Source organism: Podarcis tiliguerta (genome assembly GCF_965153285.1).
Source record: "Podarcis tiliguerta genome assembly, chromosome: 7".
NCBI lineage: Eukaryota > Metazoa > Chordata > Lepidosauria > Squamata > Lacertidae > Podarcis > Podarcis tiliguerta.
Genome location: NC_139540.1, coordinates 47,269,907 through 47,290,096, shown reverse-complemented (window position 1 = coordinate 47,290,096; position 20,190 = coordinate 47,269,907). Strand labels below are relative to the sequence as shown.

The window sequence follows — 20,190 nt, the reverse complement described above, 5'->3', positions numbered from 1 at the left end:
TATGCAATGTTAATCACTGCCTAGTAATGATATAATGTATGGAATTCAACTGGTGCTAAGTGGGATATGTGCTTGGGGAGTTCTGCTCACACAAGGGGAGTTCTCCCCCTTCTCATGTACTCCCTAAACTTGTACTGGGTGTCCCCTCAACTCTCCAGAGCATATTTAGTGGGTGGAGGCCACATGGAACGACTTAGTTGGAGTCAGCCCTATCATTAAAAATCATGCCCTGCCCTCCCTTTTCATCTCCTCCTTAAGTGTTGTCATGTCATAGATACGATGCACATTTTTTCAGAGACGAAATCTTCCTCCAAAGAATGAAACAGCAGTTCCACACTGTATAGGTAAAGGTCAAGGGACCCCTGACCATTAGGTCCAGTCGTGGCCGACTCTGGGGTTGCGGTGCTCATCTCACTTTATTGGCAGAGGAAGCCAGCGTACAGCTTCCGGGTCATGTGGCCAGCATGACTAAGCCGCTTCTGGCAAACCAGAGCAACACACGGGAACGCCATTTACCTTCCTGCCGGAGCAGTACCTATTCATCTACTTGCACTTTGACGCGCTTTCGAACTGCTAGGTTGGCAGGAGCAGGGACTGAGCAACGGGAGCTCACCCCGTCGCAGGGATTCGAACTGCCGACCTTCTGATTGGCAAGTCCTAGGCTCTGTGGTTTAACCCACAGCGCTACCCACGTCCCACACTGTATAGTTCAGCACTATTACCTGTGGAACAATTTGGGACACCCTCTATATAACACAGATCTGGTCCAGCTACTGGTTTGTTTGTTTTTAAATGGGTCAATGCTGTTACCTTCAAACCCAGGAATATGTATGTATGTGTTAGTGAATTTTAAAATAATAAAGTAGTTGAGATTTCATCCCCCCCCCCATGTCTCTCTGACTCCTAGTAGCTAATAGTTGTTCATCTCACCTTGACAATATATTATTGCAATCATGATGTTGAGAAACAAAACAATAAACCAAAGTGAAGAAGTGGCCATGTCTACTCCTTAACCTACATTTCCCCTCACTACTCAGTGGCAATCACCCAAGGAAAGTTTGGTATCTTTTGTACACAAGCTCCCCCAACCAGATGTTGCTTAATCATGAGATAGGGCTGTCTTCTCTCCTGTGGCATTACGGCAGGAAAGAAATTCTTTGAAGAGTTGGAGAGGGGGAAAGAATGGAGAGGCTGAGACAATTTACCTAGTGGAAATACAAAAGAGGGCTGACAGATGGTACCTTGGGGCAGATTATCATTAATCTAGTCATAACACCCACCAATAGGGTCAATGAAGGCATTTCAGCCAGCGCATATTCTGTAGGGTTTAAAAGGTATTCAAAGGATAAGAGTTTCAGAGTTCAAATGAAAATATAATTACACAGGAATGCTAATGCTAGCAGGCTAAATGAACACATTTCACTCCAGAGACAGAAGCATTTTGTTTTAACTTTTCTGAGCTAGCAGGAACTAAAACACAGGAATAAAAAGACATTTGAGTTACTTTTCTCCACCTTTCGCCTTTTTAAAACAAAACAAAACTGTGCACTGATTTGTGTACGTTCACCTCATTCCTCATGGTTCTGCCCTTGGCACTTGGTTCAATATTTCATTAAATCACCCTGAAAACTAACAGCTTAATTTGTTATGAAACTACAGTCCCTAAGCAACATAAATTACCTACCAAGTTGTGGCTTCGCCATGCAGTGTAACAGCCTTAAGCAACATTTCTGTACACGAAGAGTGTGCAAACAGTAATGAGGTGGGCACAGTCACAATGATACTTCAGATGTTCAGGAATCATGGAATAAAATAGAATGACACCCGCCATCGAAGCCTCCACAAGATGTTTTCTGTCTTTTCCCCACATGCTGTCAGTGCCCAAGGTAATCCAATACTTCCTTTCATGTGCCGCATTCAAGGAGCAGTCTGCTAGCTCTTTTTTATAGCCATTTAAAAGCTTAGCAGAATATAAAATCCTTCCCCACAAGCTTTTCTACTGCACCCTTTATTTTTCTCTGGGAATGTGCTATATACAAATAATTTCTTAACATCCCAACTGTTTCTGCGCCACAGGAGTGCAACTATCTTTGTTCTATTATTCAAAGAGATTTGGGCCAAGAGCGTAAAAGCCTGAAATTGAGGCTGATTTTCATTTCATAGAATCGTAGAGTTGGAAGGGACCCCAAGGGTCATCTAGTCCAACCCCCTACATTCCAGAAATCAACTTTACTGGGTCATTTATTTCACATACTGGAATTGTCCCCAGGGTTGCCACAGCATTTTCAGTGGACCGGGCCCTCTGTTGCATTCACAAAAGAAGACTCAAATTGGCATAATATCTGCACACGCTATTTGTATTTTCATACTTGAAAAGGTTCAACCTGTTTAATTTCTGCTTGCTAGACAGCTGTTAAAGACTTAAGATCCCAGTTCTCCCCAATGCCCACACTAAACCATGTACAGAACCCAAATGTCATTAGTTATAAACCAGTTATTACCAGGGTTTTTTTTCACCTGGTACTCTCTGGAACTCAGTTCCGGCACCTCTCAAGTGGGCGCCATTGCCATTCTAACAAAGGAGGTGTTCATGGTGAGTTCTGGCACCTCTTTTTCTAGAAAAATAACACTGGTTATTACTATAGGTCTTTCATCAATTAATCTTTTAGTATGTGAACTGCCCTGAGCAGTTATATTATTATATAGCAATAATAATAATAAAATTAAAAAACCCAACTCTTAGGCTGGGAATGCTTCATCCAGGCATGGTATTTCAGATAAGATGGGGGTCAAAAGGTGCACAACCACACAGATGTTCACCCTTGATAAATTCAAGATTTTAAAAATGTTTTAAAAGGAAGTTGGGTATTTTAAGGTAAATTGTTGCAGTTATTTATTAATATTTCATGCCTCCTCTCACCCCTCCATGCTTGATTCATACATTTTACTCTTGCTGTACAGGAGCAGGAGTAGGAAACCTTGTGCAGGGCTATGCCATTGTGAGAATGTCAGGAGAGTTCTGCTAAAGGTCCATCGAGATCAGCACTCCATTTCCAAAAGTGGTTTGTCAGATTTCACTGGTATTCTTCTATGTGCTCCATAAAGGCAACAACCCTCGTCCCAAGATTATCTACAAATTAACTACCATAAATGCTTACTATACAGTTATGGCTCATGCACTGTGTACTCGCCTATAGATTTTCTTCAGAAAGAAAGTAATGAACAGGCAAGTCATCCCGACAGACAATGCCGTACAAACACTCCTGCTCTATTTAAAATTTGGTCCTCTTTAAAAATAACAGCGAACAAGTAAACATAACCTTGTGAACACGCCCTTTTGATTTCAAATAGAAAATACCCTCTTACCTACTATGTACGTCTCTTTCTCTGGGATCAACACAGCACAACTATGTGTTACAGAATATGCAACATTTAAGCAGCATTTTATTTATGAATGGGATTAAAATGTATACAGCAATGGATGTATGGTAAATGGCTGCACATGTACATACATCACTAGATTTTCAACAAGGACAAAAAATCAAAAACAACAACTCTATGCCCACTTACTTGGGAATAAGCCCTTTGAACTCAGTTGGGCTTATTTCTAAGTAAACATGCATAAGATCTGGATCCAAGTATTTTATTTAAAGGTACCCTAAACTTGGTTTTGTTCTTTGAAATCCTAATAATGGTGCTTGTATTTTCCTAATATTTTTGATGAGGAAAAAAAATCACAACACTTTTAACACACAGTACGTGGCAAAGGAAACCTAAAGGAAACGTGGATTTGAATACAATGACATGAAGATGTTTGGTTTCAAGCGAGGCAGAAAAGTATTTCAAGTTTCACAAAGGAAGTTTGAATCATTAGTATTCACTATTCATGCACAGAGGAACAACATGGCAGAAAGCATGTCTCTGATGATGCACAAGTAAGTTACTTACAGGTAATAAGTGTAGGAGTGATAGCTTCTTCTGCCATGATGGTGGAAGGATTTAGGCAGTGGAGGAAAAGATGAAATGGAAGGAAAGAAAAGCCAAATATTAATGTATGAAAAAATCAAGATGAGACTAGAACTGGAGAAACAAATGAAAAGGTAGCAAGAATGCATCTCAGAAATATCATGCAGCACATTTGGAACAGACAGGTGACATATCCAATCTTTACAAAAGCTTCAGCAATTCCTCACTGAGATTTTTTTTAAACACACTTTACCACACATCTAATAGCCATGACTAACAAGGAAATGTCTCCTACACATATATAATACATAACAAAGACACACACATGTTAATTCATTAACCATGCTTTCGTTTCACATCATAATACTTCCTTTAGGAAGGACAGCATGCCACCTCTAAAACATCACTAAGGAAATTAGAAACAGTAAAATTTCAAAAGTTTTTTGTTTTGCCAGCGTACTGTGAGTTATTTGATACTGAGTACCCTTCTTAAATTTTCTTTCTTTGTAAGTCCACTATGCTGCAACACTATGCACAGCTCCACTTGCTCAGATATGCCAATAAACCTTAGGAGCATGGCACAGTGGGCTGGCTGTTTACCCCCACAATCTAGTTGGGAATGCAACATAAAAATATAAGCTTTGCATACAAATGTATGTTTAAAGAAAAACAAAGTCTTTCAACTTCCCGCCCCCCCCCCAAAGCAAAAATAACATTCTTTCCTTATATGAATATGCTTACTTTACAATTACAGTTTTATTCTTGCTTTAGGAAAATCAAATTAGTCCCATACAATGACTAAAAAACAGAGCTTGGCTGCCTGGCCAAGTGTCCATGGGTGCAACCTCTCTGACATTGTTGCCCTTATTGGTAGGGTTACTAATGGTGGTGACAACAGCTCCATGGCCTCTGGAAATACCAACAAGCTGCCCATCATTTTAGTTGCTTAGAGTGCTATGACAAAGGTTGGCTCCAAGGCACTGTGGGGAAAAATACTGACAAAAGGCTTGCAACCCTCCACTACTGCTCTAGGGCAAGGCTGAGAGGCGAGCAGGCCAAGGCCTAAGAGCATTCACGGAGCCCTGGAGTTTTCCAAGGATGTTGGGCCTGCTAAAAACCGTGCAGCTCTGTCTGAAGTAGGGGTAGCCTACATGGTAGCCTCCAGGTGGTGTTGGATTATACCTACCATCATATATTATTATTGGCTGTGTTGGCTGAGGCTGATGGGAGCTGAAGTCCAATAATATCTGGAGGGCACTGGGTTGGCTATCCTTGGTCTAGAGCAGCCTTTCTCAACCTTGCATTCCTAGATGTTAAAAACTACAACTCCCACCCCCCTGACCACTGACTATGAGAGTAAAGGGGAAGCGAAGTACATATATATACAAATTGGTGCTTCTGCACCCATTAATTTGCCACAGTTCTGTCCTCCCCACCCCCAGAACAAAGTGAAGAGATTCTTTACATTATGGACCAAACAGCCTATCCAACAAATGTCTATATTCTGAGCCAAGAAAACATAGTCATATGCTATAAAGCAGTACAACCGTCTCTGTATTTCTGCTCTACTGATGACCTCTTTTATACAGTTGTGCAAAAAAGGGAGAAACAGCATTTTATAAAGCAGCAAAATAATTAGGAGAACTTGCTAAATTAAGGGTCAAATAGCGGCAAGGTAGAAAAATACAAATAAGTACTGTAAGTATGGTAATTTCTGCAGCATAGTTTTTGTTTGCTTGCTTGTTATGGTAAAAACAAAAACAAAACAGCCCTACATCCCTTTCCATAAATAGGTCTTACAAAGGACTACAGCTAATGTTAACTTGCCACTAGCTACATGCTGCAGGCATCCCTTTGAAAATGAGGCTTTCATCAAGTTTTCTCTCTCATCTTCTTTGCCTGTAGAAATGTTTGCTAGTTTTCTATTCTTATTTTTCTGGTGCTAACCGTATTGTTTAAAGAAGTGAAGTGCTTAATATTTAATCACATGTGGTATATTTGCTCAATGTACACCTGTTCTAATTCTGTTTAAAAGGAGAATGCAATGTGCTGTTTTGGTAGGAAAGCTGCTGTTATAGGTGCTCTTGCAGCAAAACCCAGGAAAACTTGAACAAGGAGTAAGTCCTACGGAAATACTTCTGCCTACCTACAAGGATAGAACAAGAGGGAGTATGGTTGTTCTGGTGAATAAATATTGTAACATTTCCTCATTTTGAGTCCCATGACAAAACAATCCCTATTTTTTAACGTAAGTTGTAATGACAGCATTATAACATAATTGGTATAAATGCAACCGTGCTTCTAAATTTTGTACAACAATTTCAGAAACAACAATAAATATAATTAATCAGTGCAATATTGTCTGGATGCAAAATTGTGCTAAGAATTTATTGAGATAAATGTTTCCATATTTTAAAAAAATATAGTTAAAGAGTCGGGTGCTTTAATTTCAACAAATGGATCCCATCGCTCTTTGATGTAACAGGAGAAAAATGAAGAGGAAACGGCTCCAGATATTTTTATACAGTAGTTACGCTGAGGTTACATTGCAGGGGTGGGGCATAAAGCCAAAAACACATATAGACAAAACACATTGGGTGCAATGGCAGATGGCATAGCTTGGGGAGCGGGGCTGGGGGACCATGACCCTGGGTGTTTTTGTTTTGAGGGGGCACAACCAGGCGCCCCTACAACAGAATCCTTCACTGGAGACTGACTCCTGAGTGCGAGGGAACTACAGAGACAACACTACAGAGACAACACGGAAGCCTGACCCAGGGGTGGAGAGAGGCTGCGGCACCTGAAACACTCTATCGCGACAGGCCCTGCCCCCCTCAGGGGTGTGGACCGGTTGCCATCAGCTTATGATCTGCCAGTGGGTGAGACTGCCGAAATTCCCCCCCCCCCGCACGCTTGTCCCTTTTCTGCCTCCTTTTATTTATTCATTATTATTTTGTCCAGCACGTAAAGCTAAATGCGCACAAGTTAACAGTGCATAAGCTGTGGGTCTACTGTACTGAATCTTTATAAAAAAATCATGAGGTTTTATATCTGTTTTATATCTGATAATCCTTTACAATTACTGCTGAACAATTCTACAGTATAACAGACTGAAAAAGACTGTTTTGCATGTGGTTAATGAAAGAATCACAACAGCAAGGCTGACAAAAATATCAAATTACAGTGGTACCTCTGGTTACGGACAGGATCCGTTCCGGAGGCCCGGCCGTATCCTGAAAAGTCCATAACTGGAGGCGCCCTTCTGCGCATGCGCGCTGAGCACAGATTGCTTCTGCACATGTGCACGGTGAAACCCGGAAGTATATACTTCTGGGTTTGCCGCATTCACAACCCGAAGATTACATATCCAGAGTGATACGTAACCCGAAGTACCACTGTACTTAGAAAAGATGCTGGTATCATATAGGTGTTGACCTTTATTTGTATTTAATCTAGTCATATTTAGGTCACAATTCACATTGCTCTTTTGGGGCCTAGGATATTCTGTACTCCCAAGAGGAATTCTGAACTATCACAAACTGGTTTTGAAACGTCCAACTTTCAAAACCTTATTGCGTTGCAGCATGAGATTTATTTTTTAAAAAAAAGAAATAAATGAGCCGAAATCTCTACTTGGCACGCTCAGTTACACTGCTTAACTATTTTAAGCCCATGCTCCAGAAAGCAAAATGGCAAGGAAAGTGTTGTACTTTTGTGGTTCTCATTTGAAATTTTGGAAAAAATATAGTAATTTTAAAAAATGTCCAATGTTGTAAATGATCTGCTAAGCATGGCTTCATTACAGAAGGACTTCTACACAAGTCCTAATAAAAACAAAGCAGTTCATGGTGGCCTGCTCCTGTTGTTCTAATAAGAAGTATACAGTGGTACGTCGGGTTACGAACACTTCGGGTTACAGACTCCGCTAACCCCTCAGCGGTGGCACGGTGGCAGCGGCAGGCCCCATTAGCTGGTTCCTTCCTAAGGAATCTGAGACTACACCCCCTGGTTCCTTCCTAAGCAATCTGGGACTACATCACTATACCCATTGCTCCTCCCTGTTCAAACCTCCTCAGGTCCTGGGAGACCAGGGGGGAGGGGAGCTTGACACAGCAGGAGGGGGAAACCCCCTAGCTTCTTCAACAGCCTGACTCATCTCTGCCTCTTGACCTCCCTTCCTCTCCTGCTTTTGTTTCTGGACTTCTCTCTGCTACAGACTCTCCCTGCTCACTAAACACTGTTACCTCTTCAGCTTCCAACACCTTCTTCTCCCTCTTACCACTTATTATCATCCCACCAGCAATCCCTGAGCTCTGAGTCTTCATCCCCTGGGGATCCCCAGCTGGTACCTCTCATCATTCGTTGGTGTCCAGTCAGTCAGTGACAGCTAATAGTGCATAAAAAGGCCCCATGTGCTGCCTGTGGAAAATGAAGAATCTTAACCACAACTTTTCCTTAGAATAATAAAATTTGGCCCAGTTCAATCCATAATGCGAGTTCATCATTGATACATTTATTTCTTTATACAGATTTTAAGGCTACAACATGCCAAAAATGACTTCTACATATTTTTATGAATGCAGTACTGTATATTTCTTTCTGACACTAAACGAGGGGGGGTTGCCTGGCACCTTCATTACATATCTTTAGGTGCTGGGTGGAAATGTTCTCTGTCACCAGACCTTTGGTTGATTAACATTCTATGGCCTCTTAAATGTGTTTGTGGGAGGGTTTTTTTTGTTTTGTTTTTGTTTTATTATGTATTTTGTGTTCTCATTTTGTATTTTTATGCTGCAAACCACCCTGTAATCTTCAGACTGATAATAATAATAATAATGATAATGATAATAAACAAACTCAGATTTTGCATCTGCTTTTCACAGAGGTTCTTTTGCTCTTCTAGCTGCTTTCTTCACAAGTTTCTACTGTTACGTTATGACACTGAATTCCATCTGGTAAACAGTCATGCCATAGGAACCATTTTAATACGCAGGTGACTTAAATGTACTTATATTTTTCAAACCTAGCTCTACTGATAGATCGTTTCATACCTGGAACTCTGTGAGGTCTTTCGCAAGTATATCTGAGTTCATTTAAGGAACTTGAGGCCTGGAGAAATTGCAGTGGTGTGCACTGCACACAAGAAGCCTACAACTGCAAAGGATCAAGTATTCTAAGTACAAACATTCAGATATTTTCCATACCAAACATATTCTATCAACTCAGAGCTTCATTGACAAATGAACCTAAGAATATTCGAAGTAAAGCATGAATAATATTGGCCCAATCTTCTACTGTAGTTTGCGATACGCTCTTACTAGTCCCACGGCGAAAACTATTCTCTCGCTTCCACTCCCAAATGTGTTACCTTGACGTCACGTAGATTTTCCAGGGTTATAATTTTTGAGTACAATCAAAACTTCCACAAGCTTGTAATGTTTGCTCAAAACAGGGCCATCTGCCTTTCACTCACTTACATACAGCAGCTGAACCTGCCCTAGGTTAACTTCAGCATTATAACAATATACAGTGGTACCTCAGGTTACATACGCTTCAGGTTACATATGCTTCAGGTTACAGACTCCTCTAACCCAGAAATAGTACCTCGGGTTAAGAACTTTGCTTCAGGATGAGAACAGAAATTGTGCTCCGGCGGCGCCGCGGCAGCAGGAGGCCCAATTAGCTAAAGTGGTGCTTCAGGTTAAGAACAATTTCAGGTTAAGAACAGACCTCCGGAATGAATTAAGTACTTAACCCGAGGTACCACTGTAATCATTTCACTTGTTTTCACTGAGGAAAATATACACAGCAAATTGTGGGCAAATACTTCAAACAGCACTCTTCAAAATTGCACTCTTACACTTCTGTCCGGCTTGGATCCAGAAGTGTCATTTTGATCATGGACGGAGTTGTCTTTTGGTACAGGGCTATTTTTTTCACTAAAACACTGTGTGAGAAAAGCCAAACTAACTCCAAAAATATTGTTCGGCTTGTGTAACTGTTTACACAGCACCTTGCAAAAGCAGAAGCATGACAACTACTATTATGGTTTGGCACAAACCCTTCAGCACTTTTCCAAATTACCTTCTTTTCACAGTTCTTTGGATACAATTCTATATACTGGTTCCAAACAGTGTCTGTTATATATATATATGTATATGTGTGTATATATATATATATATATATATATATATATATATATATATATATATGGCATTTATTAGTTCTACAATGACTCAGTCATCTCTAATTTTCGCCTTAGCTCTTAGATTGAGTGGGGCTACACATAAACATTATCCTTATGCCATTTGGGCTGATTGTACAGTATACAATGCAAGAATCCCCAACTGCAGGGTGTTTTAATAAAAAGGCGCTAACATTAATTTACTAAGAATGCTGCTGCAGGAGGAAAGAGTCAGATATCACAATTCATGCAACACTAGCAAGGCTTTAGGGAGAATAAGCAGCATATCTTTTCAAACTGTCCATAAAAGTAGCCAGAAACTTTGCATCTGTTTTACTGAGAACTGCTGCAGGAGATGCTTCAACACAAATATGCAGACACAGAAAGATTTATTAACTACTCACCTTTTCTTCATAACCAACACAACCCCAAGAAATATAATAACGAACAGCAAGATTCCTGCAATTACTCCAGCAATTTTAACGGTGTGGTCTGTTTGATTCTCTGGTTCAGGGTCTGGTTTCCTAGTTGCTGCACCTACAAAAACACATTTTTTAAAAGAGAGGAGAAAATAATTAAGACATTGCATGGTTTTTTTCTAATATTTGACATCATCATAATCGTCATCAAAGCTGGCAGACCACCAAATCATTGATTTCTTATAATATATTCATATGCGCTGAGACAAATCCAATTGTTCATAACCCTAAACCAAATTCTGATGCTACACCCACACTGTACCCTGTTCTCACATACCAATTTTCTATATTTTTATTATCCTTGTTACCCTCCCTGTTGGCCTTGCTATTTAAAAACTTGCTAACAAACACAATAACTATCATAATCCCCTATCCAAATTTGATTTGCTGAAACATTTTCTGCAATTATTTTTCATAAATGAAGCAGTAATTCTTTAACATATTAGCTTAAACACCTGGAAATGTGAGATAAGCTCATTTACCATGCATTTTACCAGCAACTGTTTTGTTTTTACACAATAGACTTCTTTTTGCCTTTGGAAATCTAAATCTAGGTCACATCTGGTAGGCAAAAGACTCCTTCTAAGCAATTTATTCACAAAATGGAAGCAGCTGATGATCACACCACTGGCACCCACATTTAATATCTGTTTAAATGAGATAACCAGTGCCTTACAGCAGCCACGGTCTTCAGCTTTTATAGCCGCTTCTTTACAAAAAAAAGAGTAATGTTTGTTCTGTTTACTGTATAATGTGACGGAACATCAGAATCCATGTCTCATGAAACATCCATTTTCTACGGTAAATAATTTTAGCATGAAAACTGTTAAGGATGCATTATTCAATTCACCATGCTGACCCCCTTAAAGGACTTCTGACTTTTTAATCAAAATATGACAGTATTCATCATTCGAAGCACCATGTCACCTTCACAAGGTAGACAGACAATCCTGGAAACAAGTCTGATTTATAAGCTCCCTCATTAAAGTTCCTTTGGATTGACATGGGTATGGGCGGGGAACAAGTAAAATGTAATTAAACTTTTAACGTTTGGGGACCAGCACACTCCTGTTTTCATCAAGGTCTTTGAAAGCTCTGATTAAGTTCTAACTTTTTTTTTTTATTTGCCTAGAAACCATGGTAGTGAATAATCAACTCAGGGAGGGTTTTTCATTGCTCAGTATCAAATGATGCCAAATTTTCAAGGGTACTCAAATGCTCACTCAGACAAACAAGGGTCAGATTTCCAAAACCCCTACTGTCAAAGGTTATAGCTGAATTTTTACAAAGTGTTTGCCACATAAGGTGAACAAATCTTTCTATATCTATTTTGGTGGCTATTAACATGCCGGTCACTACTTGATCATCCCTCTAGACACAGTATATATGATCTCTCTACATTGGTGCAAATCCCTGCATTCCCAAAGATGACCCATAATATCCAAAATGGAACAAGCACTTCTTTGGTCTCTCACTAGCACTAATTAGGAGTAAGTGACACTAATGGGTGACATTTGTCATACCATTTATGCTTTGCCTGATATGACACACCTCACAATTCTTCCTAACCTTGCTTGCCATGTCAATGCTTGAGAAGAGCAAGGAAGGTGCTGATATAGCAAGTTGTTTTTTTAAAAATATACATTGAGCATGAAGAAGTGATGATCTGCAGGTTAGATTTTATTACTGGACCCAAGTGACTAACTTTATGATTCAAATACACAAAATGTTTTCAAATGGCTATTGCTACTTTCAACACATACAAGCATTTTTTGCCTTCATGTTTAAAATTGCTGTGGAAGGGACACATCCCTCCTATTTTATATCACAAAAGCCAACTTAATAATGTACTTTCCCCAGTTAGCTATAGTCATACTTTGGGACTTTGCTGTGGCCCAACAGAAAACATCAAAATAGTAGAGGGAATGTGTGGCCAAAATGAGCAAGACAGGGCAAGTGGGGTGGTTCTTCCCCTTATAATAAGATCTATGTCACAAACCATTTAAAGGTGGAGGAAGGGGTCAACCTGGCATGTATAACTAAAACCTGCGAGGGTGAAATGGGAGGAGTTGATCTAGCCCAACTTTGCCCACCTGCAATTGTTTTCCCACAGCAACCTATATAACTTTCCATGTTTTGGCAGCTGCATCCTTCTATCTTCCTTCATATTAATTTTATTCCATCTAACATCAAGTGAGGAAGTATTCACAATGGATTGTATCCAACTTCCACACCCTCCCAAAATCTGCTCTGGAGAATTGGAGAACTCCCAGGACAGATTTAGGGGGCAGGTGTGAGAAAGGAGAGCAGGGGAAGTCTAGTTATGCAATCAGAAATCCTTGCACTGGTAGGCTGGTACAAGCCTATCACTCGCAAGCATCATCTCCCACATTGGAGAGTTTGGTTGGCTTTCTGGTTTACCAGGGAGTTAGGGGCCATGAAACAAGCAAAGAGACAACTAAAATATAGATAGTGCAAGTGTTGAAGTGGATACCTCTGAACCCAAGCAAAAGCACATTAATACCACACTGAAGGCAGTAGCACATGTTTACTCCTCCAGCATCACTACATCAAATTACTCTTAACAGACCTTTTCTGGATGTTTATTACTTTATTTATTTGTTTTACACATTTATAAACTGATTTACAGGCTGAGGCCATCAAAGTGATGCACAACAAGATAAAAATAGATTTATTTTTTTAAATGCAAACTCTTAAAAACCCCCACAACTCACTATTTCTACAGATGTACAATTAATATTCCATACAATGGCCAGATCACACTTGAGGGAATTCCTATTTAAACTAAAAATGTCTTCAGTGGATGTTAAAACAACATCCTACACGGGGACTCGGCTGGGACTAATTTGACAGTCATTTTGGAATAAAGTCACTTCTATTCACCCTGCCCTTGATGCCAGTTTTGGTACAGTTCCTATATACTTTCAACCTGAAGGCTACATTCAATTCTGCACAACTTTCCAGGGGCCACCACAAGCCAGCGGCAGGCGGAGCAAGATATAAAACTGAACAGAGCAATGAGTTCCAATTCTGACTTTGCGCAATGGGCTAGTTTTGGCAGACGCTCACACCCTTCTCTGTCCTCCATGCAGGTAAGCAAAGAGGATAAAGGACACATTCCAGTCAGGTAAAAGCACACATGTATCCACTCCTTAGGAAACCCTCTCTGGATCTTATTTTATTTATTTAACAAGATTTATATACCACTTAATAAAAAGAATAAAAATGAAAACTTCTAAGGGGTGTACATTCAATAGAATGAAATATGAGTAAGAAAATACTGATGAAGCCAATGGACTTAAAAAACAAGTACTTCCACCTATTAAATTTACATGTCTGGGGAGGCTTATCTAAACAAAAATGGTTTTTGCAGGCATCAAAAACAGTAAAACAAAGAGACCTTTTTGATACTGATAGACAAGCAGCTCCAAAGCACAGGCAATGCCATACTAAAATATCGATTCCTCGCAAGTGCAGAATGAACAGCATATGGCACTTATAAAAGGGCCTTTTCTACAGACTGAAGTAATTGAGTGGGCATAGAGGGGGTGTCCGTATAGGGTAAGGTGAACCTTCAAAACAGTGGCCTTAAGTGGATAATAGCAACATATTGAATAGAATGTGGGCAGGTGACAAATTGGCAGCCATTGTAGATCTTTTGGAAGTGTATAATACATTGACAAGGTTTCACTCTCGTCAGCGATCATGCTGCATCATTCTGCAAAAGCTGCAGTTTCTAGACCAAGCACAAGAGAATCCCTACCTAGGGAGCAGTAATAGTATTGAAGTTGCCAGTACCTGGACTACTGTGGCCAAGCTATCCCTGTCCAGGAACACAGCCAAAGCTGACAGAAGGCACTCCTTCTATCAGGCCATCTAGACCAAGTTGAATACAGAAGGCCATCAGCATTGTGGGGATTTGCACATCCCCCATGTTCCTTCATATTTATGCCTCAGCAAGGACAGGTCGGCAAGCATCTACAACTTAAGTGCCACCAATGAAGCTAATCCTGGTAAAATAATTAGCAATCAACTGTGGCTTCAAGCCTACCTGATCTCATGAGCTGCTGCACCTACAATATAATCAGCTGTACCTACAAAGCAGTTCATAGGATCATGCAGTTTTGTTTACAATCTAGTAATCAGTAAACCCACTGAAACAAATACAACTTCAGTGTATATAGCTATGGGCTGAATTGTAGCGCAAATGATAACTTGTATGAGCTAGGAAAAATTACTTCATATTACTTCTTTTGAAAGTAAATAACTAAGGCTCCAATCCTAACCCCACTTACCTGGGAATAAGCTACATTAAATTTAAGGGGATTGCAGTTTAGTTCATTAGATTTAATTATACATTTTTCATTGTAACCTTCGCATAAGTGTGAAAAAACATGTATAAAAGTAAAATCAGGTCTGTTGTGTAGAGACATAAAAGCTGCTAATTCCCCCCGCCTCCATGGTGCCACTTAGTTCAATAATCCTTTCCTTTATCAGAACATGCTGGTTTCACTTCAATTTCTCGTTTAAGTCTGACCAGAAGCTGGGGCAATTTCTTCACTGTTGTTGGCTTTATATGCATTTGCTCAATGCGTCATTTGGATGCTTTTTAAACAAATATTCTTCTGATCAAATAATATGATGGCAAAGTTTTAAAACACCCAAGAAAAAAGTCACAGCAGAGCTGAGTTACCGATGGAATCTACTTTTCCTGTTACGAATTGGCCCATGATGGTTTTTCTTTTCTCCATTTCTTTTTTTAGCGCTAACTCTTGACCTTTGTAATATAGAAACTGGTAAATATCCATCTGTTCCTCCTGAGAGCAAAGTAAATGATCACAGGCTCAAAAAACTCATACTCTTAAGAGGCCGGCAATCAAATTATTATGCAGGCAGCAGGATCCAAGTAATATCACTTTTCAGCACCCACCCTTAACTCATATTGCAGATAAGGTCAGGGAAATGAAATGTTATACCCCCTATTTGACAGCTGCATTGTGATTAGGAACATGGAATCATGCAAAATAGGACAGGACTAAAATTGTCAAATAGTGGTGTGCTTCTGCCTTTGATTATCTAATTCAAGGAATTTGCCACAATGCGAGAGGATGGGAAAAGAGACAGGGAAGACATTCAGTTCTGCCTTAAAGACTTGGCATGATTCCATTTCTCAGCAGCGTATGATCCTCTGCCCTTGCAGCTGAGGTGTGTTTGATGCAGAAACTGGGTCAAATGCTGAAGAGTTCAATCAAGGCATCAGTTCAAGGGGCTAATCTGTATTCACAGTCAGCGGGTGCTGAGAGGTCCTAAATCCTAAAGAGGTTGCATTCATTAATGGCAACAGGCAGGGAAGTATTTCACAACTTGGAACACAAGGAAAGAGTGGGAGCTTTCAAGGTTACTCAGCAGAGAGAACAGAATGGACCCTACAGAGGACATGTTGGCAACTCAAGGCTTGTGGGCCACATGAGCCCGCAGCTGCTCTCAGTGTGGCCAACAAAACCGTGTCCACTTTCCCCCACTGTCCAGCTAATCAGCCATCAGATGGGCATTGGGGAAAATACAAGCTTTTCCTGCACTGCTAATCAGCATGTGACCAGCAAGTTTAGCTGCTTCAGGATTTCTGATAAGTGCAGGTTTAACCTGCCCTCCTACGCACCTGATATAACAAATATTGCAATCTCTGTGCTAACAACAGTGCAGGAATAACAATTTTAGCTTTCAGGAGTAAGAATGTTAGAGAATTGTAAAAGAAAAGGAAAAAGAAAAAAAATGGCAATGGAAGCAGAAAATGTCAGTGTTCACTTCTTTATCCCATGTCTGGAATGAAAATCAACCCAGCAAATACAACCAGTATTTCCTGTTGTTCCTTTCAGTTTACAAAGATACGTTAGTCAATACTTCTCCCCCATTTGTGTTGAGTTTCCTTTGCACTGAAATGAAGTGTGATAATGCAAAAACAGTGTAATTAATTACATAAATTACCTAAGTAATTATGTAAGTTATGTAATTTTGCCATTGCGCACAATGAGATTAATAACATTTTTGGTGGAAGACAAACTACACTGGAACAGAAATAGCGATGCATACAACAAACATAGGGCAGAATGGAAAGCAAAGACTTTTCACGTCCCTAATTAGGAGTGCAGGAAAGCATGCGGCACAGTGATCCTCATGCAGCTGGGAAGCGGGGATAGGTCACAGTATGTGTCTGGGGCAGAGAGAGGGAGAAGTTTGTGTCTGCGTTTAAGAACGAGAGAAAGAAACTGGAAGACTGTGTGTCTATGCACATACCTAGGAGTGGCTGCATATCTGGGGGTGTGAGAGAAAGGATGTGTGATTGTGTGAGGGGGGAGTATTCTATCCCTGCCCCACCCCATCAGCATGCACACACCACCCACTCACTGGCACATCTAGTTTCTAAACTGCCATAGAGATTGTGAGAGCCAAATGCATCTGAGTTCACCTCAAGCCCTTGAAAGGGCAAGATGCAAGAGCACCCACTGAACTGGATCAGCACGCATTACTCACAGCCAGATGGCCCAGGAGAGCAGTAGCCAGAATGAGCTCTATGCCAACACCACCCTAAAATCTTGGAGAGAAACAACCGCTGGCAAAAGCAGTGTAGTATTATGGAAGCTGTTACAAACTGTAAATCAGATTAAGGATTCTGACAGCTCTGATTTTTTAGTTTGGTTGATCTGGATGCCAACAAAATAAACAACTTACAGAAGCATAAAGATGATGAAATAGCACATCTGCATACCAACCAAAAAGTAACTACCATTCATTCTTGATCTGCTTAACATAATGCTTTGTGCTGGTTTTATTATTCCTTTTTTAAAAAAATGGATATGGCTTGGATTTCAGTCATTGTTGCTTTAAAAGTGTGTTGGCTTTCCACCTATGTGGTTACAATTACGATTACTGATGCCACCAAATCTAGCTGGTTTAGAGTATGAACTCGGCTAGGTCATAATGAACACTCACATTATCAAACAATGACATGTCTCCTGAGTGTTCTTCTCTTGTTCATATTGAAATATGAAGAAGTATACCTCTAGAAAATGTAGTTTCCCCAAGATGCCTGGATACTTATTTTATTTATGTCTTTGTTGTATTTTTATCCCACCCTTTCTCCAAGGAGTTCAGAGTTGTGTACTTTCCTCCCATTTTATCCTCACATCATCCTGTAAGGTAGATTAGACTGAGAGCAAGCAACCCAGTGAATTGGCTGAATTGGGATTTCAACTCTATTCTCCCTGGTCCTAAGCCTGATACTGGAACCTCTATGGCCCACTAGCTTTCAGTCTGAATCCTCAGCTGGTTTTCCACATTTTGAACAGAAGGAGCTTTGGGACATGCTGTTTCCAGGGCACCTCATGTCCACGCTAAGGATTCAGGTGCCCTGGGAAAATTACTTTGTCAAGTTCCCTTGTGCCTTGTGGGAATAGGTGGGAATTTGGGAAGCTGACATAACAGTGTTTCAGAAGCCAGGGAGGGAGCTGCTCTTTCCCTGGCTCTCCTCACCTTCTCCAGCACCTAATTGTACTGCAGCTACAATCAACATCACTGCATTCCCTCCCCACTGCATTTCCCTAGTCCAAATGCTGGACTACATTGCAAGGTTGTCATTCATTCCCTTCTCCTTCCCTTAAACAAAATGGTTACAGCAACACTGTGCTGCTTTGCAGGGCTGGCGTAACCCACACTCAGTCATAGTCTGGAATATTGGGTAATAATAATAATAATGGACTATGTGCACTGGCATTAACAGAGTAATCTTCAAAATGTTTACAAACTCAGATGATCTTTTTTAAAAAATGTATGAAATAAGACCAGAGTTAGAAATATGACAAGCTGCTATCTTTACTGCTACCTTTTGGTTCTGAGCTGACACACTAATCACACACAGTCTTCCTGTTCTATTTTTTTTTTTTATCATAGCAAGATGGATGTGTGAGGGCTGAATAACTGACCCAAAGTCACTCAATGAGTTTCAGGGGTGAACAGCAATTTGAAACTGGGTGTTTTCAATCTAAGACCAATACCCTATTACATTATAGTGACTTCTGCTAAATATTTAAAAAGAATGTAAAAAATCGTCCTACTTCTGAAAATGTCAAAGTGTTTGTTGTCAAACCAAAACAGGCATATAATAAAACCAATCTATAATTGTATATGGACTATGTATACTGTCACCAGACTCTGCATTTTGCAGAATTTTGTGTAACTTTTATTTGGAAAATTAATAAAAAAATATTTAAAAAGAACAGGAAATGTCTCTTTAAAATCTGTTTCCCTGAGCAGAAGAATAATGCCCCATGTTTGCTGCAGTTTTCTTTGAAAAATACTGTTGGTGCGTCTTAGTTAATGCTTTTCTGTGTGTCTCCGTTCTAATGCTGGGTTGCTATGTACCCCACCGCCTTCCCCCAAGCAATAAGTTCAGAAAGAATTCCAGTTTATCCCAGAGAGGCATGGTTTACAAAAGATAGATTGAAGCTTTGTTTTAGAATGTCTTTCTTGACCGCCCCCCCCCCCATGCTGGATACAGCCAGGATCTTGTGGCAGAGGCCAAAGGCCTGTCAGTCACCAGATAAATATTGCTGTCAAAGGGCATTCCTACGAGAGGCTGGCTGGGATTAGATGAAGTTGGAAACAAAGTAATGAAGTCTGAGCAGAGGGCTCAGATGAGTCAAAAGGCAGGACAGTATACTTGGAAAAGATATGAATCAGGCCAAGGCCAACATCAAGTCAATAGTGCTGCACCAAATGTTCTCGAGGTCCGATTTTTGCTGTCAGTGGATTTCAAGGAGTATAAAAAAGCCCCTTGAAAATCCTCTGCTGTCCTGACCCTGACTTGACTCATGAACTCAGTACTTGGACTCTCAACTCGTTTATTATTATTAAAGGCTTTATTCCAGAATTCACTATAGCACCCAAACACAGATCAAGTTACAGTCTACATGGTTAAGAAGTTACAGCAGAGCTCTACATTACATGGCTAGGCATAAGTTAAGGCCTTGTCCCAACACCTGACATGCCCCCGGGCTCTTCTTCTGAAGAGCAGAGCAGGAACAGTCATTTGCACTGTCGTTTTCCTGAGCCTGAGGACTGAACAAGCAAGGAGGCACTCCTACGAGTAGGACGAGTCTGCTCGTTCTGGCATAGTTGGTGCCATGTCCTTGGCAATGGAGGCAGAGTTGACATGGCCAGCTCACTGTCTGTTCTAGCCTCACTTCATTGACAGGAGGCGGCACCTTAGGTGGTTCTATTGTGGCAGTTGGGGTATCCAATGTCAATGCTTCTCCTCTGACAACCCACTGGGCTCCTCCACAGCATCTAATCAGTGCTTCCTAAAGAGCTGGACCCCTCCTTAGGATCCAATTCTGCACTTTTGTCCCATTTCTCCTCCCTCTCTAATCAGTGCTGCCAAGCTGTCTCCATTTGGCCCAGGACACTGATGCCTAGCTGAGGGTACTGGCCCTAACCGAGGAGGCAGTGGGTCCAGTTTCACATCCTTTAGTAGCAAATTAGTAT

General features: G+C 40.5%; 1 protein-coding gene across 29 annotated transcripts in view; it reads right to left on the bottom strand.

Moving 5' to 3' along the window:
• Positions 1-20,190, bottom strand: part of PTPRM (protein tyrosine phosphatase receptor type M) — a 401,413-nt gene that overhangs the window by 115,152 nt on the left and 266,071 nt on the right. For 16 of the 29 annotated variants that reach the window (XM_083450022.1, XM_083450011.1, XM_083450033.1 and 13 more), the window contains 2 exons: positions 10,555-10,687; positions 3,949-3,978 (listed from right to left, as the gene is read on the bottom strand). In XM_083450022.1, the coding sequence (XP_083306148.1) occupies positions 3,949-3,978; positions 10,555-10,687 (163 nt within the window). The remainder of the gene's footprint in view (positions 1-3,948; positions 3,979-10,554; positions 10,688-20,190) is intronic. The other 13 variants (XM_083450038.1, XM_083450034.1, XM_083450036.1 and 10 more) reach the window with 1 other exon arrangement.